This window comes from Aspergillus pseudonomiae (assembly GCF_009193645.1).
Source record: "Aspergillus pseudonomiae strain CBS 119388 unplaced genomic scaffold BDV37scaffold_13, whole genome shotgun sequence".
In the NCBI taxonomy this organism is placed as follows: Eukaryota; Fungi; Ascomycota; class Eurotiomycetes; order Eurotiales; family Aspergillaceae; genus Aspergillus; species Aspergillus pseudonomiae.
This window is the reverse complement of record NW_022476005.1, coordinates 100661-122050: the sequence shown is the minus strand read 5'-3', so window position 1 is coordinate 122050 and position 21390 is coordinate 100661. Positions and strand designations below refer to the sequence as shown.

At 48.2% G+C, this 21390-nt stretch overlaps 7 protein-coding genes across 7 annotated transcripts; 6 read left to right on the top strand and 1 right to left on the bottom strand.

The window, feature by feature from the left end:
• Positions 1–677: 677 nt before the first annotated feature.
• Positions 678–2097, top strand: BDV37DRAFT_241676 (U2-type spliceosomal complex subunit CWC24). Its single transcript, XM_032081215.1, has 2 exons — positions 678–1292; positions 1352–2097. Exons 1-2 carry the CDS (start codon positions 760–762, stop codon positions 1815–1817), a joined length of 999 nt encoding a protein of 332 aa, XP_031944318.1. The 5' UTR covers positions 678–759; the 3' UTR covers positions 1818–2097.
• A 3036-nt stretch (positions 2098–5133) lies between these two features.
• Positions 5134–6867, top strand: BDV37DRAFT_39393 (DUF3431 domain-containing protein). The gene is made up of 3 exons (XM_032090555.1): positions 5134–5887; positions 5948–6589; positions 6651–6867. Exons 1-3 carry the CDS (start codon positions 5637–5639, stop codon positions 6697–6699), a joined length of 942 nt encoding a protein of 313 aa, XP_031944317.1. The 5' UTR covers positions 5134–5636; the 3' UTR covers positions 6700–6867.
• Positions 6868–7287: 420 nt separating this feature from the next.
• Positions 7288–9915, bottom strand: akuA (putative DSB repair complex subunit Ku70). The gene is made up of 6 exons (XM_032081214.1): positions 9568–9915; positions 8896–9507; positions 7999–8845; positions 7838–7941; positions 7559–7786; positions 7288–7491 (listed from the first exon to the last, which is right to left on the bottom strand). The coding sequence occupies exons 1-6, from the start codon at positions 9634–9636 to the stop codon at positions 7384–7386; spliced, it is 1968 nt and encodes a 655-aa protein (XP_031944316.1). The 5' UTR covers positions 9637–9915; the 3' UTR covers positions 7288–7383.
• An 11-nt stretch (positions 9916–9926) lies between these two features.
• Positions 9927–11841, top strand: BDV37DRAFT_39345 (ferrochelatase HEM15). Its single transcript, XM_032090552.1, has 3 exons — positions 9927–10345; positions 10413–10995; positions 11051–11841. The coding sequence occupies exons 1-3, from the start codon at positions 10124–10126 to the stop codon at positions 11506–11508; spliced, it is 1263 nt and encodes a 420-aa protein (XP_031944315.1). The 5' UTR covers positions 9927–10123; the 3' UTR covers positions 11509–11841.
• Positions 11842–14474, top strand: BDV37DRAFT_39346 (putative tetracycline-efflux transporter). The gene is made up of 3 exons (XM_032090553.1): positions 11842–12432; positions 12489–13941; positions 13993–14474. The coding sequence occupies exons 1-3, from the start codon at positions 12175–12177 to the stop codon at positions 14076–14078; spliced, it is 1797 nt and encodes a 598-aa protein (XP_031944314.1). The 5' UTR covers positions 11842–12174; the 3' UTR covers positions 14079–14474.
• Position 14475: 1 nt separating this feature from the next.
• Positions 14476–17608, top strand: BDV37DRAFT_39347 (pentatricopeptide repeat protein). Its single transcript, XM_032090554.1, has one exon. The coding sequence runs from the start codon at positions 14711–14713 to the stop codon at positions 17501–17503; it is 2793 nt and encodes a 930-aa protein (XP_031944313.1). The 5' UTR covers positions 14476–14710; the 3' UTR covers positions 17504–17608.
• A 231-nt stretch (positions 17609–17839) lies between these two features.
• erg1 (squalene monooxygenase erg1) lies at positions 17840–19857 on the top strand. Its single transcript, XM_032081213.1, has 2 exons — positions 17840–19241; positions 19302–19857. Exons 1-2 carry the CDS (start codon positions 18068–18070, stop codon positions 19568–19570), a joined length of 1443 nt encoding a protein of 480 aa, XP_031944312.1. The 5' UTR covers positions 17840–18067; the 3' UTR covers positions 19571–19857.
• The last annotated feature ends 1533 nt before the right edge of the window (positions 19858–21390 follow it).

Here is a 21390-nt window from a genome sequence, read left to right as displayed (position 1 = left end):
ATTAAATGAATAATAATAGAGGGGGGAGGCGAGGCACTCCCACTCGATCTGCCCAGGAACAGCTACGACGTATTTAGCTACCGAGCAGTAAACTAGGTTGTCCTCGATCTGATACGTAACAACTCTGAGTTGTTGCAGGGCTAGTTAATACGGAGTACAAGGCGTTTATTAAGGGGAAAGGACAATCCATTATCCCGGGGTGGGAATGCTGAATGACATCTCACAGCGATCTTGGTTAACCTCTCTGTCTCACGGTCGATCTTCCGGCTATCCTGGGAAGTTTAATTGTCTCGCAACCTCAGCATCTTTACTACTTTACTACTAGATCGCAGACTTGTCCAACGGTTCATCCCGACCTTTTGGGTTGCCAGACCAGATTTGGGAAAAAATTACAGCTTAACCCAATTGAAGCATCGCGCCTGTAGTAATGTACTAATCGGTAAGACACTTGCTCGTTTGGGCACGTCGCTGTTTGTCGGGTTTGCATTTCCGCCTCTGTTGGGTCAGCCTTCGTCAGAGAGCATATGGTCGCACGTGACATAGAGAAAGCTTCATTTGTCACCAATCACGTGGGATACACCAAATCGGGAAGCAGGAACGCCACCACCGCGAAGCAAGGTCACTTTATATTACAACCCAATTGTCCGACTTTCTCAGTTACAACTCGCCTTGACATATCCGACGTTTGCAGTTAAGGGGCAATTGTGCATATTGCCACCAACTCGCTATCACCATACTTTATACCAGCGAACTGCAACCATGACGGACGAAACCCAGGTCGCCGACGAGGTCCCTCAGTTCTCCTTCAAAAAAAGATCAGCTAAAGCCAAGGCCAATTTTCGCAAGAAGCCCGAGGCACCACCACCTGCTTCGGACTCCGATTTCACGTCATCTGATGATGAAGAGGGCCACAGAATTAAACGGCGACGCAAGAGCGCAGCAGTGACAGCCTCGTCTACGACCAATGCACCCCGGAGGGACGGAGAACAACCCGTTACAGCCACACCGATTCCATTGGCATCCAGCAACGATGCCACCAAGCATTCCAATTGGTACGATGACGAGTTAGATGCAAAGAATCTCTTGGGGAATACACGGGCCCAGCCAACGTCGAACGCCCCCTCTGCATCGGATGGCACGTACAAGGGCGCGGCCAATTACCAATCTTTCATCCAAAAGAATCCCGATGCCCCAACAAAGCAGTTCGGACCGATCAAAGCCCCTACCAATATTCGTACTGTAACATTTATGGATTATACGCCAAATGTCTGCAAAGACTACAAACAGACGGGGTAAGTTGAACTCTTATCAATCAGGTTCATTTGAAATTTTATATCTAACGATCATTTAGCTGGTGCGGTTTCGGGGACTCGTGTATCTACGCTCATATTAGAGAAAACGTCTTGCAGGGCTGGGAATTGGATAAAGAATGGGATAAAAACACCCAAGGAAAGAAACAGGATGGGAAAGTCGTCTCCCAACGTGGGAGTGACAAATTAAAGGACGATGACGATGACGATGAGGAGCTTCTCGAAAGCATCCCATTCGCCTGTATCATCTGCAAGAAGTCATATCAGAACCCGATTGTCACCAAGTGCGGACATTATTTCTGCGAGTCTTGCGCTTTACAGCGATATCGGAAAAATCCTTCATGTGCCGCATGTGGAGCTGGCACCGGTGGGGTGTTTAACACCGCGAAGAAGCTGAATCAACTATTGGACAAGAAGAGAGAGCGTGCAAAGAAGCGCCGGGAGCAAGCCATAGCCGATGGCGAAGAAGTCAGCAGTGAAGAAGAGGAAGAGGCCGAAAACGTTTAGGGCAAGAAATCAATGGACGGAATAAGTATGTGATCTTAATTTATGGAGGCAATGAAGTCATGTCTATTGCAGCAGGTCTGCAATCTATGTATATATACTCTCACGGCTGCTCTAGGTTATCAACATTGAACAAGAGTCAGCTTATGAACAAGGCTCTACGTTGGAACACCACCAACTACGTCGAGTACTCAACATCGCGGGGGTTCGTCCTCTAACTAACCATGCACTAAGGACCGATATCTGCACAAGTCAGACGAAACAATACTAAGTCTTGAGTTACTCCATTTCCTAGTAGATTGAAGACCTAATATTATATATTTTCCAGCTGTCTCTCATTTCTAGGATAGTCCTATTGCCCCATTGTACCTTAAGAGATAGATTAGTACCCAGTCTAAGTAGTGTCGCGCAGTCGAGCCATCCCAAGAGTCACTCAGTCAAGATTTCCCCATAGCCAGCTACTTAGCACATGTGGCATAGCTACACTGAACACATACCCTGCTCAACGGCCTCGTATATAGCTCTTTCCGAAAAGCATTCATCTGATACCTCAGGCCAAGCTCTTCGACTTCCCTGCTCACGGCCAGACAAATTCACTCTTCCCAAATTTCAACACTTACATTGCATGCCCCATCGCTGTGACTAATCGATGGGTACAGCGTCCTAGAAGTAACACTCTCGTTGGTGGACAATCGCACCGCTTTATACTCCCTCCAATTCCCGAGCGTTCATGTCCAAAGGCATGGAACCAATGAGTGATGCTCGATCAGTCTTCTTGTAGCTGCGATGTTCGTTCCACTTCAGTGTCATCTACCCTCCCATTGGAGAGAACCTCAATTGCTGCCGGCATCCAGCCCTCCAGTTATCTCCACGTCCGCAGGCGCTATGTCATCTGGCGTGCAGTCGCCGTTTGGCCAGAGGGTAGGTAACATCCTACCGAACGTTTTCGGGTCAGTTTGTCTCATCTTGGAACAAAATCTTGGTGATAGCTTCTCGAAGGCGTCGTTTCTCAGTGAGACCGTGGAAGCGAAAACAGAAAACGACGAGATGGGATCCCGGCCATTCATTTAGTGGCCGTGGACAATCAGGTCGATTCGGGCCCGCACAAGCAAGCCTTTGCAGAGATCATTGAGGATACTGTCCGGCTGTATCTGATCGCCATTTCTTCTTTTGTGGTAGCCACAATCCTCATCAATGGTGTGTTGAACGGGAAAGGGAATACGTGCTATCTAGTTAGATCCATGAGTGACTGTTGCTCTGGTGGACAAAATGATACTTGAGTTAAAAGGACGAGACCCAGAGTAAAAAGGGAGGTATGAAGACCGAACAGCTGTATATGGTTTCAGACGTCACAGTAATAACTCATTTTAGAGCCCTCGTTTTGCCATCCATGTTGGTGAACAGTATAAATTTGGAACAGGACACTAAATGTGACCCTCCACGTAGGTCATCACATCACAAATCTGGATTGCTTCGGGAACAAATATGATCGGGCATCTGAGAAATGCCAGCGCAATTCCTGCAATAATGTCATTTTTCCATGAGCCTGTCACAAATCTATATCGGGTGCCCCCCTCCACTTCCAATAAGCGTCTATGCCCACAACTCCATCATTAGAGGAAGGAGATATGGACAGGTGATGAGCGGCCCAGATCGTCTTGTTGGCCTTCTGCGCGGGTCAGAGATGAGCGGTTTCCCGTGTCTGGCCAACCAACCTATTAATGATCACTAAAGTAAATTGAGATAAGCTCACCCTGCAGGGTTCGTTTGTATTTTGTTGGCTGAGGGTTATTCTCGTTTGTCAGACATTAAATCATCGGTAAAGAGCAAACCGTCAGAGAAAAGTATCACGTCGTATCAATAGCGCGGCACTTTCTCCTTGAGAGATATAGAAGAAGTAATAAAAGCCATTCAATGGTGTCGAGTATTATAACATGGACTCTGGATACATAATAGATCATGTATGATATTTAACTGATGCTATTAGGACGAGCGATAGTAGTGGGGATGATGCATAGTTTTAGAAGTGAAAGAGCACCCAGAATAAGCACTAACTAGTATGAGTGTGTGCTCAGGAAGTGGTTAGTACCTTCATGGAAGCGCCGTATGGGCCAACTAGACTTCCAAGTTAGACAAAAACAGTTCTCTACTGTAACCTGAAGACTAATTTATTCTGTTTTCTCAATCTTCTCTTGGTTCCCCTCCCTCTCTCCTCTCTCTCTTTCTTGTATGCGTAGGTCTTTTAGTACCAAAGTTAAATAAAATGTCTGAGAGCCCGAACCTAGGGCCATACTCTAGGCAACAGGATATAGGGTAGCAGCAGATGATGGTGCCTAGGGTTTATCATGACCGATACCACATGTCAATGGCTGCCTGTCTTGAGCTGACACCGGTACATATAGGGATGCCACGTACTTCAAATGTCTTAGTGACCTTTCATTGGCGATGCAGAAATGGTCTATTGCCATGGTTAGGAAAAGACATCGACCAAAGTGCTGTGGGTGTGAAATGGGAGCCATTGGCTGACGGACCTGGAACACATCCGATTTCTGCTACGTATTTCCAACTTCGGTTTGATTTCCCCACTCTCTGAGAAGCCCGTATTTGATGTGGCAGACTGATATGATGGTCCTCCTGAGTCTTGGACTTGGAACGTCCTTTCATAGCCAAAGTTAACTTCGGGACGCCACGTGCGGTCCATGGTTCTGTCAACCAATCAGGGCCTCCCATTGGATTTAAGCTACGAAATGCTTCCATTGGAGGTTCCAACGTTCGTCCTTCGTTTCAGAACCAACCGTAGCTTTGCCCCACGGTCAGTTGTGGCGGTGTTTGTATCCCAGTTCTCGCCAGGGGGTTCAGTCTTTGTCCCACTGGTAAACTTCGAGTCCAGGTTCAAGGGTCAGGGTGTTGTTTCACTAACTTAAGTGGCAGAAGGATCAAAGAAACCCGCCTGCCGTGGTAACTTAAAGTGTGCAGACACTCTAAGTGGCCAGTGAGGGGGAAGGATATGACGGGGTGCAACTAAGCCTGACGGGCCAGAGCCAAGCTTCCCCGCTATGTCCACAAGCACAGCCCCCTGGAGCCTATGATTAGCCCTCCCATGGTGGTGCCCTAGAGCTTAATAGGCACTAACGCGTGGCCTAACAGTGGGGATCACCACTGTCGACAATCCTTCTTTTTTTTTTCCCTCCCTTCTCGAGCATTTGGAGCGCTCTGACCTCTCACTTCTTAGGGTCATTTGCCATCATGCGGTATATCCCCTCTCGGACCTTTTCCTGTCTTTTGGGAGACCCAGACGGGCAACTTTTTGAAAACCATCCTTTTATTTGGGAAGGCGGTGATGTGTACATAGTCTAGATGGTGTGTCAGGACTACTAGCAGTAGTAGCTGGCTACTCCCTTTCTTTTCTTCTTTCCAGAGCGCTAATTAACATTCCTATCTGCGGGTTTGCCTTGTCTCTCGTCTCTCCTTTTTCATTTGATATTATTCTACTACTTTTTTCTTTTGTCTTTTTCCTTCCCTTTACTGAACTTTATGAACTTTAATATACTAACCTCTCTTCCTTCAATGTCAATTCCTTTTGACACGCTCACTTTTCGAACTCAACTGGCTGTCACCAATATTCAACTACTTCAGTACTTACATGTATACTAGTCGCCAGTGAACATTTAGCATCCTTGTGAACTGCGCTAGAACGAATTCGCCTTAAACACTGAAGCACCTCCCTTGGTGCGCTACTGGGTGTCTCTGATACCCGAGTAATCACCGTGTGGCGAACGTCACGCATGAGCTATCCCTCATCTACACCCTCAAAACTTCACAATGAGATGCGGCTTTAGATTAGCATTAGGCGCATGTCTACTGCTCATCGTCCCACTATACCTATTAAAGCTCCGTCTCGAGGAAATCTGCAGCCAGTATCGCGCCGGCGCATACTTGATAGATTGGCTGAACTCCAAAAACCCCCACCATGAGGATCCATCCCACTACCACGCAAAACTGGGCGACAAAGTGATCGTGATGGCCAGGCTGGAAGAAGAGCCCACCGAATGGGTCGAGCAAGAACTTCCTGAGTACGGACCCCCTCCCAACAATGACCAATGGGCTCGTTTGCTAATAGGGGCCGCTTGAAGCTGGCAACGTGCGATTTACATTGTCAACCCGTCGAATAAAACCAAAGCAGATAAACACAAACTCAGTACCACTCTCAATAAAGGCCACGAATCTATGGCCTACCTCACGTATTTGATTGACAATTATGACAACCTTCCTTCCACAATCGCTTTCCTCCACGCCCACCGCGCCGGGTTCTTCATGGCCTGGCATGTCGATGCGCCTTTGCATGATAACGTAGCGGCGATGCGCGCTCTACAGCTTGATTTCGTCCAGCAGAATGGTTACGTCAACCTCCGTTGCAATTGGAACCCCGGGTGCAAGGAGGAACACCGCATCAATCGCCATGTAACACAACAAGTCTGGGAGGAAGTATTTGAGGGGACCAGCACCCCGCCCCTGAACTCAACCACATCGCCCGCCATCGCCGAAGACCAGTCGTCGGAGATTCGACAAACCCAAAAGTTCCTCCAAGCGCCTCAACTTGTCGGCGCAGCATGCTGCGCGCAATTCGCCGTGTCACGCGGGCAGGTCCTGAAACGACCCCGAGAAGACTACATCAAGTTCCGACAATGGGTTATCGACACAGAGAAAGACGACGCCAGTAGCGGGCGAGTCATGGAGTTCCTCTGGCATGTCATATTCGGCAAGGAGTCCGTATAGTAAGTGGCCATTGCACCAAATTAACTAACGACAACATAACTAACATGATATCTCTTCCAGCTGCCCAGACGAGGAACTCTGCTATTGCCAAGTATACGGCAAATGCTAGTATATTCCCGGTCTCAAGATATATATACTGTACAGCAGCCACATCCGTTCGTATTATATGGGGTTTCTCGTAGATATTTGTGCCATAGACTTCTGTTTATCGCTTTAAGCATGCGTTTCTGGTTAGAAAGGCGTTGTTAGAGGGCTTTCGTCCGTTTGGATATACCCGTCTGTACCATCTTTTGTTATTTTTCTCGATACGGTTTAGATAGTATGTCGATGTATTGAAATATATTTCCTTTCCATTTTCTATGATAATTCACATTAATGCGCGACTGTAACATTATTCATACAATAAATTGATAGGGTGTCGGGCCTTAAATATGTTTTCGTATTTGGGTAAGATTATAGATAGGAGGGAACCAGAACTCCCTGTAGCGTCTTCCCCATACCAGGCACGATATTCGGCGTCCTCTTGTTTACCCTTATAGATTCAGATAGTCTATGTTTTAATATGGCAGGTCTTTCCTCGGCTATCATACTTTGCCCCTGCCTTGGCCTCCAGATAGTGTTTGGAGGTTTCCAACATGTACACAGACGCTCTCCCCTGAGGTGACATTTTCAAGTATGATTACGTAGGTAGTAGACATTCTTGATAGTGTTCTAGTATTATGTATTTCATATTAGAAGTATAGAGAGACCCTATCGACTAAAGTGTCTCGATTAACCAATGCCTAGCGTTGCCTCACTTCTGCTCCAGGTATTCCTCCACACGTTCAACGAGATCAGCTTTCTTCCCAGCAGCGGAGCGTCCATGGGCATTGAGGAAGTCTTTGAGGACAGGTACTGTAAGCTGCACAAAAGCCCCTTGCGTTAGTTACTCGTCCTAATTACAGGCCTAAGGAGTAGGTAATAGTCACCTTCGATAGAGATCCCTTTTGGTAATGGGCTCGCACTACATCTTGAACGCCTTGCTCGTCCGTCTCCACCTTCACTTTTTTGTATGGCTTTTGGGCTGCATCCTCGACTTCAGAGGTTCGGTCTTTGGCGCTTCGTTTGACGAGTGCGCTCTTCGGGCCATGTGCCGATATTTTCGCATATTGCTTTTCCAATTCGTCGGCCCAAGACAATACATAGTCGCCAGTCCGCTAAGAGAAGGTCAGCAAGATCCCCGGAGAGAAAAGGGATGTGTGATATACTTTATCGATCTGCCGGTATCTGGGCACTGTTTTGTCTTCTGGCTTTTCCGGGAGGTCTTCATCCAATGCCAGGGCTTGCAGAATGCGATAATGCCACTGGAGGGCTAACAGAGCAATGCATTAGTCCAGCCTTTTCATACAGCAAGTTGGCAAAAGCTTACATGGATTGGGATACTTGAAGGGGTCGTAAGACGCCTTTGGAAGCTGCAGTTGCTGAACAATATACCGCATTTGGTCGATCAGTGGCTCAGGTGCAACATGAAGTGCGGTTTCGGGATTCTGACGGACATCATCGGCGAACGGTAGAGGTATTATCCACATTCCCGGGGGGAACTTCTGGACGCCACTCTCGTCTACTTTTTCTTCTCCAGCGATCATAGCCCCTAGAACTGGGCTTGCGTTTTTACGCGCAATGAACCAGACAAGTGCGGCCTTTTTATCCCGGAGGAGTGTCTGGTGCAAAGCAGAAAAGACTCGCGTGGAGCCCACAAAATCATCCTCCGAAGGGTAGATGAAGGAGGGGTGTTTGATATTGGCCCAGAATGGAAGTGCAGAAAGGGGCTTGAACCCAATTATACGGATGACAGGATCACCGAAGTTGCGCAGTGACTTCATCTCTTCAGGCGTGAAAGTAACCTGATCACCGCCGAACTTGTAAGCTTTCTTGATTTCCCACTTCTCAATCGTGCGAGCCGTGTCGTCAGCGATTTGAGTGGTCACTCCTTTCACGATTTGGGGTTGTTCACCGCCGAGCCAGATGAAGGAGTTTCTGGCGGGGGCTTGACGCTTAAACAGAAGATATCCCGAAACAGATATTTTGAAGTTTGGCCCCAGCTCCAATGGTATGTTGGAGAACTGCGCACGTCGGGGGACAGATCTTGAATTGATACTGGACAGGAGGGTGTTAAGGAGTGATATCCCATCTCCGGCAGCTGGAGAAGCCTTGGCATCGGTTTGCAAGTACGCTGGGGCATCTGGATCCGAAGGAGAGGCCTTGTAGATGATGTCCTAAACGGTGTAAGCAGAGATACTTCGTTTTTAAGTGAAGAGAATCTTACGTCATAGAATCTGGCGGTATCGAACTCATGATCTGGCCGAGAAATAGGAAATAGCTCAATAGTCACACCCAGGTCGTATAAGTCCTTTGCGCGAACAGTTGCAGCAGATCGCAAGCTTTTGTTATCGCCATGAGGGTCATCATTGTCAGTGACTATGAACAGTCGCCGAGACAAGAAGTTGGGCGCTTTCGACGTAAATATTTGGTTAGCGCAAAAGAGCACATTTGCCATTGAGACCCGCTCATCTGACGCTTTGAGTACATCCTCTGCTTCGTCGTCATTCTGTGCCAGTGCTCGAAGGTCCTTGACTTCTTGCGCAGAGGGGATATCCAGGTCTGTGAAAAGGTAACAGTGTGGGTATGAAAGGTCTCCTCGACTATTCTCATCCTCCTCGTAGAATTTGGACGCCTGCGTCCCATATAGTAGCACACCGATCATGTCACGTGGATTAGAGATAATGCGCTGTTGCATGAGATGGTATGCACATTTTAGTGCGGCCGTTGCGGGCGACTCTTCCGCGGATTTCTTTGGATCGGAAGATGGACGAGGCGTGAGCATAGAATCGCTGACTTCGATAGCAAAGAGAACGGCATCTTTCACTGTTTTATATCCCTGTTTTAATTCATGATTTGTTAGTCTTCGAAGCCTCCAGGCGTGTTTGGAAGTACATACACTCTCGTCAGCCTCCTCCTCTTCCTCGTCGATCTGGTCGTCTCCGCGATATTGGTCCTCGTCAGCCATTGTGAATACGTTGAGAGTCGTAAGTCATGAAATGCGTCAAAGACAAAGCAGTCAAGGACGATCGTTAAGTAATCGACGCGAAAGAACGCTTAAACAGCAACATTGGGACTTCCTTGGATGTCTGCCTGTCACTCTGCTGCCTGCGCTCCCGCTCTTTCGTCACCCGTGACGCGACAACTTCAACCGGACGACGCGGGGAAGACACGAACATCAGGTGACATATGCCAAGACATGATTACCCCAAGTCAATTCTGATTGGGTATGGGCTTCAGCTCCAACCCATCATGGATGCTCCGGCTCCGTCATTTTACCGGTTCTGGACTCTCTGCTTCAAGTCAGCATCTTTCCTGATTACTATTGACCGTTGCCACATGGCCCATTAATATCCTTTTTGCCCCGAGCTCATTACCTTTTTATCGCCTTCATTCGCACGCTTTGGCCATTACTCCTTGAAAAAAAAAGGTCGTCTTGCCACCTATCAATTGCAATGGCCCTCCGTCGGACCTTCACGCTTCCTCGGCAACTACTGCGACCGGTAGCTCGCAGCTCGCTTGGATACAACACAGAACAGCGAAATGGCTTCGCAACAGCAGTACCTCCGGTCACCCAAGATGCAGCTGGTTCCAAGGGTCCTACCGCAATGGTGTTCTTGAACATGGGTGGCCCCTCTACGACGAATGAGGTGGAAGACTTTTTGAGCAGGTTATTTGTACGTTTTCAGACTGATAGACATTCTCATGGGCCCCTTTTAACTCTTCGCTCTCTCTCTGGTAAAGGCCGACGGTGATCTGATTCCCTTGGGACGACTTCAAACGTATCTTGGACCACTTATTGCAAAGAGGAGGACGCCAAAGATCCAAAAGCAATACGCGGATATTGGAGGCGGCTCACCTATTCGAAAATGGTCCGAATACCAATGCCAGGAAATGTGTAAATTACTCGACAAACTCAACCCTGAAAGTGCGCCTCATAAACCCTACGTTGCATTTCGATATGCTGCGCCTTTGACGGAAGAGATGTATACACAGTTACTCGATGATGGATTCGGAAGAGGAAAAGGAGGCCGTGCTGTCGCATTTACACAGTACCCACAATATTCCTGTTCGACCACAGGCAGTTCTCTGAACGAACTATGGAAATGGAGAAATCGTCTGGAGGGTCCGCGCGCCAATGGGAGCGTGGACTCCTCCGGCTCCATCCAGTGGAGTGTCATTGATCGGTGGCCGACCCATCCCGGGTTAGTAGAAGCTTTCGCAAAGAATATCGAGGATCAGCTCAAGACATATCCGGAGGACAAGAGGGACAGTGTGGTCCTGTTGTTCTCCGCCCACAGTTTGCCGATGAGCGTGGTGAACAGAGGTGAGATTCGAGCCATCGCGCCAATTGCTAGACGTGAAATCTAACTCCAGATTAGGTGACCCGTACCCAGCCGAAGTTGCAGCAACTGTCCATGCGGTAATGCAAAGACTTGGTTTTAGCAACCCTTACCGGCTGTGCTGGCAATCCCAAGTGGGCCCATCGGCTTGGCTTGGGGCTCAGACCAGCGACACTGTCATGGAGTATGTGAAGCGCGGGCAGACTGATATAGTCCTCGTACCGATCGCCTTCACCAGCGACCACATTGAAACTTTGTATGAGTTGGACCTTGAAGTGATGGAAGAAGCCAACTCCCCTGGAGTGAAGCGAGCGGAAAGCTTAAACGGAAGCCCCATCTTCATCGAAGCCCTTGCGAATATCGCGCAGGAGCACTTGAGAAAGGGAGAAAAGTGTTCTCGTCAGATGACCCTGCGCTGTCAGGGATGTAAAAGTGACAGATGCCTGGAGCAGAAGAAGTTCTTCGCCGGCGAAGAAGCCGCGTCTCTTGTAGTGTAAACCCTTTGCTTTCTTTTTCTTTTTCTTTTTCTTTTCCTTTTCCTTTTTTCATTATTTTTTTATAAAGCCACATAATCTTGTTTATATTATGTACTTTAAGATTTTTTGGAAAAGGATAATTTGCAATTCTCAAGCACATGGGCAATAAAACAATCAACGATAGTGTAACTAGTTGTTGGTATTTCTTGATTTTGAGAGATGACTATAAATGGGGGCACCGAAATCTTGGATCAATGATTATCAAGGGGTCAATGGCTTTGACGCTGTTGCTTCGATTGGCCCCAGGAACAAAATGCCGGACGCTAAACACCTCGGCACCCGTTAGCCTGGTCAAACGTCATGGCTGGCTTATCTGTTGCCTTTGCTCTCTCCACTTGTTCTGCTAAGCTAAGCTGACAAACGCTCCCCTCATTGACTCTTCAATCAATCCAGGGAATCCCGAGACCAAGGAACAATACCATTGGCATATCGGAATCATGAGTGAGACGTTGCTTCTGTCAAGGTGTTTTAAAAGTAAAGTCCCGTCACGATAAATCGTGTCAGAGCAATTTATTTCCCCCCTTGCTTCGTTATCACATACCACATCTTTGAAAACTACACCTCAGAACGCGGGCCGCACCTACTTAGCCATCGACGTCTATAGGTGTCGATATCCTTTTGCCGGAAATGGCCAATCAAACAAACTCTTCCATCCATACGGATGTTGGCGGGCAATTGCGAAGCAGGCCAGTCGTCCCTGGGCAGAATAACCCGCGAAACACTGGTGAAGATGGCCCAAAAGACTCGGCGCAATTGCACGTCCATGAGCAGACGCCCCTCCTTCAACGGACGAGCGAAGAAGGTGAGGATGAAGGCTTAGATTCATCTAGCCAGGATTCGACGGCGTTGAACGCTGGCCTCTGGCGGTCTCGCACAAAAGCAAGTGTGCGTATTTTTTCCAGTGCAGTTCAGCAGAAAGTGTTGCGTTCTGATCCGACCAGGTCTTTTGGTTATTCCCATTCCTTCTCTTGTATATGCTAGGCTTTGGCGGTGCTGCGGTTCCCAAGATTAACCTGATGGTCTCTCTCACCTGTAGAGACTATCTGGCCAAAAGAGCCTCTAGCGATCCTGGATTCACGTACTTGCCTGTCCTTCTTGGACAGGACAACTCCCAGTGCCAAATACCGGAAGTTCAGTCCCTCGTTGCCCGCTTTCAATTGTATTACAATCTGGTAGTAGGTCTGCTGTCGGCACTGATCAGCCCTCAATTGGGCCATTTATCGGACCGCTATGGAAGAACGTCTATGATTGCTGTGAGTGCAATGGGAACGGTACTAGCAGAGATAATTACCGTCATTGTGGCAGCAAATGCAGAGCGAGTATCGATACATCTACTACTTCTGGGCGCTACATTTGACGGCTTAGGAGGCTCATTCACTGCTATGCTAGCTCTGAGCACTTCGTACGCCTCTGATTGTACCATTTCGGGGAAACGCAGTGTAGCTTTTGGGTACTTGCATGGCGCCATCTTCACTGGAGTTGCAGCTGGGCCGTTCCTTGTGGCCATACTCATGAAGAAGACACACGATATAATGAGTGTGTTCTGTTCCGCGCTGGCTCTTCATGTGCTTTTCTTCTTTGTGGTCTTGCTCGTCATCCCGGAGTCGCTGTCTAAGGAGCAAAAACAGAGAGCTCAAGAAAAACATCAGGTGAAGCTCGCCAATCAAGAAGATGTACGCTGGTTGTCAATGAGATTTTGGAACCCGAAGAAAATCATCGCGCCTCTAGCCGTCTTATTTCCACCAGCTGGGCGACCTAGCACTCTATTCCCTAATCGCGGGGGCGCCAGTCCAGCATTGCGAAGAAACATCATCCTGCTCTCTGTGATCGATACGCTTCACCTCGGCATGGCCCTAGGCACGTCACAGATTATCATTATCTATGCGGGATATATGTTCGGCTGGGGAAATGTTGAATCAAGCTTATTCGTGTCCATCATCAGTTCCGTTCGCGTCCTCAACTTCTTCATTGTGCTCCCCATGATTACGCGGATCTTCCGTGAGGAACCAAGGGAGGACCTGGTTATTTCTGGTTCCGGTGTCGTTGATGTCGTCCTTATTCGCGTCTCGATTCTGCTGGATACGATTGGGTTCGCAGGATATGCACTGGCAAATCACGGCTCGCTTTTGATCTTGTCGGGAGTCGTCACATCATTAGGGGGCATGGCCGCGCCGGTGTTGCAGTCGTCTCTTACTAAACACGTGCCCCGCGATCGCATAGGACAGATACTCGGTGCTAAAGGCCTTCTACATGCTATTGCTCGAGTAATAGCGCCTTCCATCTGCAGCTTCATATACAGTGTGACGGTGGGTAAATTCTCACAGGCAGTATTTGTATGCCTGTCACTTGTCTTTGGGATTGCATTTTGTTGCACCTTGTATATCAAAGCGCATGGTTAGTAACGTCTTGGGGAATTTTTTGTGATCTCATGCTAACGTACAGCAGTCCGACTTGATTTCGACGATCCAAGAAATCATAACATCGGTCCCAATGACTACAGAGAAGCGGTTGAGGATGAACTCTTACCTTAATATATAGAAGATTCTTAATACCCTGGTATCTACTTGTGATGTATCCTAAGGATTAGCTACTCCTATTTACGCGAAACTCATGTTAGATCTATAACATATAATTTGGGATATAGTTTCAACACTGAATTTGCATCCCCAGCCTTGGTAGTCCAGGGTTGCAACGCGGATGCAGGTCATATCAGCGGATCTTGTTACGGGAACAGAACGTAGCTAAAATAGCCACATCTGGTCGAGGTAGAGAGTGTGTAGTTTACTACGTACCAGCAATGGATCCATGCCTGGCGGTGAAGTCTCTCTCAGTGGCATGAAATTGCCTTTGTTTCTCGAACCCATCCACATGCCAATGACTAAGCAGGAACAATGCATGGTCACGTGCACAGGAAATGGGTTCACCCGGAAAGGAACGAATGGGACCACAAGCAGTACGGCGGCCGGGAGAAACCAATGTTTCTTGCAAACTTTCCGCCGAAAATCATCTATCTCAAAACTCCGACCGTCAATTGCGATAGTTCCCCAGCGTGGTGTTTTGGCTTACACTACTGAGAATTGAGCATCAATCTCTCAATTCCCCTGATGCTCTATCAGTGATATCCCAATTTGCCTGCTGCCGGCGGTGCACAGGTCCTATTGCCATGATCACCAAACCTACCCACGGCACTTCGGCCGTACCTTCTCGCAATGCCCTGCGTGTCCTTCGCAGGCTGGCCCTTGCCGGCTCAACTGTGGGCAGCTTCTGTACCGTTGCGGCTATCACGTACGATGTCCATCGCCGAGTCCGCGTCGCAGAACGTATCGTTGAGAACAAACGCGCCCTTCAAACCTCCGCACCCAATTACGATGCAACTTCCGCGGCGAGACGACTTGCTCGTATGATGGAAGTCGCAGAGGCTGGTGAATTCACTAGTATGCATGCATTTAAAGAGGAGGATCGGAAATCACGACAAGCGCAGAACTTGCATGTGGAGGGCAATGAAGGGAGTCAACATGATGAGCTCGGCTCGAACACAGGAGTTGGATCCTTCGAGAACCCAGCCCAGGTTGACGCTTTTTTGGATGCTGCTCAATTAAATTTCGCTGGGTTAATGAACACAAAACAGTATACAGTGAAACCCGGGAGTTGCGACTTTCTTCCACCTGAATACACGCGACCTACGGAGAACCTCAATAGGTCCAGCTCTGTCATTGGCAAGATCGACACCATTGCAAATGCATCTGAGTCGATGGATGGCATGGCTACAATCCAAGGAGGACAAAACTCTATCCCGAAGCAAATGCAAGATCTTCTCGATCGAGGGCGGCCTATTGATGCGGCACAATTATTCTTGGACGCACACCCTGCTTCACTGAATGGTTTATCATCCGATAGGAGAGAGCTCGCGGTTCAGGCATTTTTTGTCAACTGTAAACAGGAAAATGTATTCATCGCAAGAAACATCTTCGAGCGATTGGAAGAGGTGGACAAGGTCTCACCCAGGCTTTGGAAGGTTCTCATGTTTGCATTAGCACGGAAGGGATGTATAGAATCAGTCGCAACTATCTATACTCGGTACATGCACAAATTTCAGCTCTCGCCGGATATGGTAGATGTGGTGCTACGATGCTTGCTTGAATCTCATAGGCTCACAACAGCGAAGTGGTTCCTTTTCAGGCATCTGCAATTTGATCGGGATTGCGGCTTATGTGGTGCATATTTGTCAGGCCTGTGGAAAAAGACAAGGAGCATTGAGCTTTTGAACGGACAATTGAAGAAGATCTTAACGACGCTTCCCCGTTTGGGAAAGGATCCCAGCGACAAACTTTTCAACCCAGTGGTTAAGGCATACGTTGAATTTGGCCGGTTAGCAGACGCTGAAGCTTTGGTGGAAGACATGACAACTACATACGAACTTCCCCTTCGCTGCCGCACAAAAGGCCTTCTCGTATATGGCAAGGCTCTTGCGTGTGACTGGGAGGGTGTGGAAGCAGACCTTCAGGAGATGCACGAGCTTAATTTGACGTCTCGAAGACGTGATTTTACCCCTATTTTTGATCGCATATTCCTTGAATACTGGGTGTCTCATTCAGGGCGCGAAATCCAAGACTTCATCCACCGCTACATTGATAAGCTCAATATCGTCCCCGATCGGATACTGTACAAGCATATTCTGGAAGCATTTGTGGAAAAGGGTGACAAGCACATGATAACTGAGTTCACAAGAATGGCACGCGAACGTGGTTGGAAAGTCCACATCAATGAGCAAGAGTTCCTAGAGATGTTACGCTTTCGTCGTTTAGCACTTGAGGGAGCGCCCGTGGGCTTCTGGCAAATGCTGCAGGCTGCTCGGGTAAAATATGGACAAGCTGCTACCTCGCAGCAGATTCTCGGTTACGATCAGCGCTCATTCCCTATTCCTGAGGTCAATACGATGCCTTTCACACAGAGTTCGCTGCCGTGGTATCAAAGAGCACTGCAGGATGTGACACCGTCAAAGCCCGTCGATCAGTACCAGAAGCTTCATAAACAGATGACGCATTACATGCACGTTGGGAAGATGACAGAAGCTCTAAAGTGCTTCCAAAATGCAAAGAATGCACGATTCCAGTTCAAACAGCTTCACGTCGAGTTGGCTGCCATTGCGACTCTCCTTGAGCATGGTCTTGGCGAAGCTCGTGTGCTTGTCGAAACTGAGTGGCGGGGCATCCGACATCTCATTCGATTCTTCCCTCAGTTCTTCCGCCAGATCATGGTAGTGGACTCTGCGTCGGAAGGGGACCTGATCAAAATGGCGGTCCTTCGATTTTACCAGCTCTGCTGGTCGAACAAGCGAATGAATGTCAAGCACCATATCACGGTGGCCACCAGTAGACGGTTAATTGTGCATAACAAGCCGGAGATAGCCATAGATCTCTTAGCGGCCATTTACATGTCCCGCTATACCCGCACGTTACCCTTCGATGGGGTCTGCATGAAGATGTTTTTGCGTGCGTTCGCAGCTATGGATAACATTCCCGGGATTCGGTGGTGCATCCTTACTGGCCTTGCTCGGGGCAGTGCACTGAATCATGATCTTGTTGTTGAAGTCAGTCGCGTCATGGGAGTATTAAATCGCAAGTTCAAGCCTGACGGCCTCTCCACGAGGGAAGCGTCCAAACGGGCCGAGCAACTGGAGTATCTCGGACACATTGCCGACATGCTCGAGAAGAAGAGTGGCGGTGATCCTGCATTATGGGAGCTCAAAGGCAACCCTAACGCGAAGCGGTCTTTCCGGCGGATGCTGAAACGGCCTCTTGATGAGAGGCGGATGTATAAGGTATCTGACATCCCGGAGACGATCGAGAGGTGGGACGAAGAATACGAATTGGAGATACTTCTGGGTCGAATTGAGATCAACCCGAAGTCCATCGCGGTTCAATGGAATGAGCGAGTGGCCTTAGGGCAAATATGAGTCGAGAATTTGTTGTGATGTAGCATATATTCCCCTTTTGATTTTGGATCTATTCCTGATTTTCTTTCGTTGGTGTTTTTCCTTCTATTTTCTTCTATTTTGTATAGTAGAATTGTATATATAGAGATGCTTCACCGAGATGTACACTAGCGATATGGAACTATTTCCCAGGCCGACTTCTAGCCCTGCGTATCACATGTCAGGAGCCAATCAAGGAGGTGAAATGAATATTATCATGTAGTAATAAGAACCAGGATGAGCGCTATCTTCACGAAGATCGTACGGTGCCTCGTACTTTAGGGGCAGCGGAATTGAAGGGCGGAAAATCTTTCACATGTCACGCCACTGCGCCGATATCACGGGCCCTTCGTTGCCTTAACCTTTTCAACGTCTTTTCCTCCCCCCCCCTTACTTATTTACACTTCCTCCACTCGCATTCCCTCTCTGTCTCTCCCGGCCAATTGTCCCTCAAACCTTCTTTCCAACTCCGGGGAAGGAATATGCTCTGCGGTCCCCGTCGATTCTGCCCAATTCGCTGACCTCCCTCGACCTCTCCCCCGCACAATGGCCACCGCCGTCCCTAACGGCCATGTTAATGCGACCCAGCCCGCCGATGCGGCCGAAGAACGCAGACGAGTCCACCACGACGCCGATGTTGTGATCGTGGGCGCAGGAGTGCTAGGATGTGCGCTTGCAGTTACATTGGGAAAACAGGGCCGGAGCGTCCTACTGTTGGAAGCCTCTATGAAGGAGCCAGATCGCATAGTCGGCGAGCTCTTGCAGCCCGGCGGTGTCCAGGCCCTGGAGCGGTTAGGCCTGGCAGAGTGTCTGGAGGGGATCGATTCAATCCCCTCTTACGGTTTCTATGTGTCTTACTTTGACCGAGCCGTGACTATGCCTTACCCCAAGGAGACCCCGTCGTCGCCGCCTCCGCGCGGCCGCTCCTTTCACCACGGAAGGTTTATCATGAAGCTACGGGAAGCAGCTCTGGCCTGCCCCAATGTTACCGTCGTGGAGACCAAGGCGACGGACCTGATCACTTGCTCGCATACCAAGCAGGTCCTTGGTGTGGAGTGCAAAACCAAGGAGAAAAAGGATTGTTATTTTGGACACCTCACCGTCGTCGCGGACGGCTACGCTTCCAAGTTCCGGAAACAATACCACTCTAATACTCCGACGGTAAAGTCCCGATTCTGGGCTCTCGAACTAATTGACACGAAACTCCCTGCACCTAACCACGGACACGTCCTCTTAAGTGCAAATCCCCCCATCCTCCTATACCAGATTGGCACCCACGAGACCCGTATCTTGGTCGACATCCCAGAGAACCTTCCATCCGCGTCGGTCAAGAATGGTGGTGTCAAGAATCACCTGTGGAACGTGACCCTACCATCTCTTCCCGAGTCTGTCCAACCAGCCTTCCGCGCCGCACTAGAGAAGGGCCCGTTGAGGTCTATGCCGAACTCATTCCTTCCCGCCGCACAGAATAAGACCCCGGGGCTGGTGATACTGGGCGATGCGCTGAACATGCGGCATCCGTTGACTGGTGGCGGCATGACTGTGGCTTTCAACGATGTCCTTGTGTTCCGGGATCTGCTGAGTCCCGAAAAGGTTCCCGATTTTGCAGACACCGACAGGGTGTTGAAGCAGCTAAAGTCCTTCCACTGGAAGCGGAAGAACGGATCCTCTGTCATTAACATCCTGGCCATGGCGTTGTACGCCCTGTTCTCTGCCAATGGTTTGTTGCCCTACTCGTATACCGCACCTTTACCCAGTCAGCTACTAACATCCTGCTTAGATGAAAACCTTCGCGTCCTCCAGCGAGGTTGTTTCCACTACTTCGATATGGGCATGTACTCCGAGCCAATGGGTCTCTTGGGCGGCCTTATCAAAAAGCCCTTTGTACTATTCTACCATTTCTTCACTGTCGCATTCCTCTCCCTCTGGGTGCTTCTTCGTGAGGCTCCTCTGTACCAACTTCCCTGGACACTAATCAGATGCGTGATGGTATTCTGGACGGCCTGTGTTGTTATATTCCCCTACATGCTCATTGAAGCATTCTGTTAGTATAATTAGACCTTTGTATGCCTTTTTCCCCCTTCTCTTTTGTTTTCGGAGCGAAACGATCTCTTCTCGTCCAAATTATCACGGCTTGGTGTATGATACGAGTTTTACTACGCTTGCTTTTTGATGCTGTAATAATACTTCCACTTCCCTTCTTGACCAGGCCGCTTATGATTTATCTGCTTTTATTGAGTTCGTTATCTTCCCCCAGCGATGATAGATCGGAGATATACAAGAGCATGTACATATATAAACCGAATACGCAATTAATATATACTGATCACATGAAATCCGACCACCAGTCACTATAAATAGAACCCCAACAAGGAAGCCCAACACATGACAACGATAATCACAACCCAGACAATATCAACGGTTACATCAGGGTCTAAACCTAGCAACATGAACTCTACCCCTAGATACTTACCAGGATCCTCCTTCCAGCGGCACGCATGTGATCGTCTCAACCACAAGTCCAGGAAACAAACTCACAGAAGAGTCTCGATCCCCTCGAACCCACCCCAAGGACAGGAACAGGAATACCCATCTGACTTCTCTTACAGCGTAGAACTTCGCTCACTTATAGACGGATTCCGCCATTTCCCGATGTTGAAGACATTTCCAAGATCTACATCATTAACTATGTACGAAGCTGACATAATAGGTCTGGACCTCCGATCGATGTTCTGGAATGTCGCATATTCATTCGTATTGCGGGGTATGTACATCTGTGTCCGTGTGTGTTGTAGGTCAAGTATGATTCGGTGGTTGGTTGGACTTTGGGGCCAAGATTTGTTGTTGACTGCCAGGGATTGGTTATGTGCCTTCCTGGGTAAGTATCTCTTCTATTGGAAATAATTGATTTCTAGTCATATAAAGCATGCATGTATGTATATGCTACTTGTGCTCTTATGCTCAAACAAGGAATAATAAAATATACCGAATATAGCTTATGAACGAGTCAGAAACATTCCAGAGAGAGAAAATAGTAAAGTTTGCAGACCTTGCATGCCTAAAATGCAGGTATCAAGTGTTCTCCATGTTTATATTCTTATGACTTGTCACAGGTTTGTTATCTATCTCCTTTGGGACATATTCAACAAGCATCAAACTTTTGGTTCGAGAGGGTTATTGGAATAGTCGCCTATAAAAGTCTCAATAGTAGAAGCAAAAGCAATATCACTATTAATCTGATCTGGCATTAATAGTTTGCGCGGTGGATGAATCTAGTTAATTACATCAAGTCTAGACTTTTTTTTCCCTTGATAATGGTGTACCGTAGTTCACGGGCATTTTCTCATTTTTATCATTTTTCTCTTTATGTAAATTCCAACCTCTACTTTGAACCGGCGCCCAATCCAGACTGGACTCGATCGACATGATATGTAACAAAAACAGGGACAAATTATCTCTCATAAAAGGAGAAAACGCAAAATATAACACAGAAACAATGACCCACTCGCCTGGCTCCCTGCTATGATGGTATATTGACAATGATAATGATGATGATCATGCCGTTTGGATATAATCTGGAACAAACAAATGAAACAAGCAAAAGAAAATAAACACAGCCAGCAATGGGTAGGAACGAAACCGGTCAATCAATCAATCAATCCGTAACATCGAAATCAAAGGTGGATGTTTGTATGTATAGTAAACTCGTTTAGTTTTTGCTCGCTCTTGCTGTTCTCCCCTTTTTGTCTACCGCATTCCTGAGTTCGAGTTGAACAATCCGCGTATATCCTGCTGGCGGTAAACGCCTCGGTGGCGACCTGTTCCCTATCAGGGAGTTCGTCGCAGCATAAGTGTGTGCCAACAAAGGT

Excerpts from the sequence above, each read along its gene's own strand:
- BDV37DRAFT_241676 (XM_032081215.1), top strand. The coding sequence starts at position 760 with ATGACGGACGAAACCCAGGTCGCCGACGAGGTCCCTCAGTTCTCCTTC. Across the intron at positions 1,293-1,351 it reads AAAGACTACAAACAGACGGG|CTGGTGCGGTTTCGGGGACT; the intron begins GTAAGTTGAACT and ends ACGATCATTTAG.
- BDV37DRAFT_39393 (XM_032090555.1), top strand. The coding sequence starts at position 5,637 with ATGAGATGCGGCTTTAGATTAGCATTAGGCGCATGTCTACTGCTCATC. Across the intron at positions 5,888-5,947 it reads GTCGAGCAAGAACTTCCTGA|CTGGCAACGTGCGATTTACA; the intron begins GTACGGACCCCC and ends GGCCGCTTGAAG. Across the intron at positions 6,590-6,650 it reads TTCGGCAAGGAGTCCGTATA|CTGCCCAGACGAGGAACTCT; the intron begins GTAAGTGGCCAT and ends TATCTCTTCCAG.
- akuA (XM_032081214.1), bottom strand. The coding sequence starts at position 9,636 with ATGGCTGACGAGGACCAATATCGCGGAGACGACCAGATCGACGAGGAA. Across the intron at positions 9,508-9,567 it reads AGGAGGAGGCTGACGAGAGT|GGATATAAAACAGTGAAAGA; the intron begins GTATGTACTTCC and ends GAATTAAAACAG. Across the intron at positions 7,942-7,998 it reads CTTCAAGTATCCCAATCCAT|CCCTCCAGTGGCATTATCGC; the intron begins GTAAGCTTTTGC and ends TTGCTCTGTTAG.
- BDV37DRAFT_39345 (XM_032090552.1), top strand. The coding sequence starts at position 10,124 with ATGGCCCTCCGTCGGACCTTCACGCTTCCTCGGCAACTACTGCGACCG. Across the intron at positions 10,346-10,412 it reads ACTTTTTGAGCAGGTTATTT|GCCGACGGTGATCTGATTCC; the intron begins GTACGTTTTCAG and ends TCTCTGGTAAAG. Across the intron at positions 10,996-11,050 it reads GATGAGCGTGGTGAACAGAG|GTGACCCGTACCCAGCCGAA; the intron begins GTGAGATTCGAG and ends ACTCCAGATTAG.
- BDV37DRAFT_39346 (XM_032090553.1), top strand. The coding sequence starts at position 12,175 with ATGGCCAATCAAACAAACTCTTCCATCCATACGGATGTTGGCGGGCAA. Across the intron at positions 12,433-12,488 it reads GGTCTCGCACAAAAGCAAGT|GTCTTTTGGTTATTCCCATT; the intron begins GTGCGTATTTTT and ends TGATCCGACCAG. Across the intron at positions 13,942-13,992 it reads CTTGTATATCAAAGCGCATG|TCCGACTTGATTTCGACGAT; the intron begins GTTAGTAACGTC and ends AACGTACAGCAG.
- BDV37DRAFT_39347 (XM_032090554.1), top strand. The coding sequence starts at position 14,711 with ATGATCACCAAACCTACCCACGGCACTTCGGCCGTACCTTCTCGCAAT.
- erg1 (XM_032081213.1), top strand. The coding sequence starts at position 18,068 with ATGGCCACCGCCGTCCCTAACGGCCATGTTAATGCGACCCAGCCCGCC. Across the intron at positions 19,242-19,301 it reads CGCCCTGTTCTCTGCCAATG|ATGAAAACCTTCGCGTCCTC; the intron begins GTTTGTTGCCCT and ends CATCCTGCTTAG.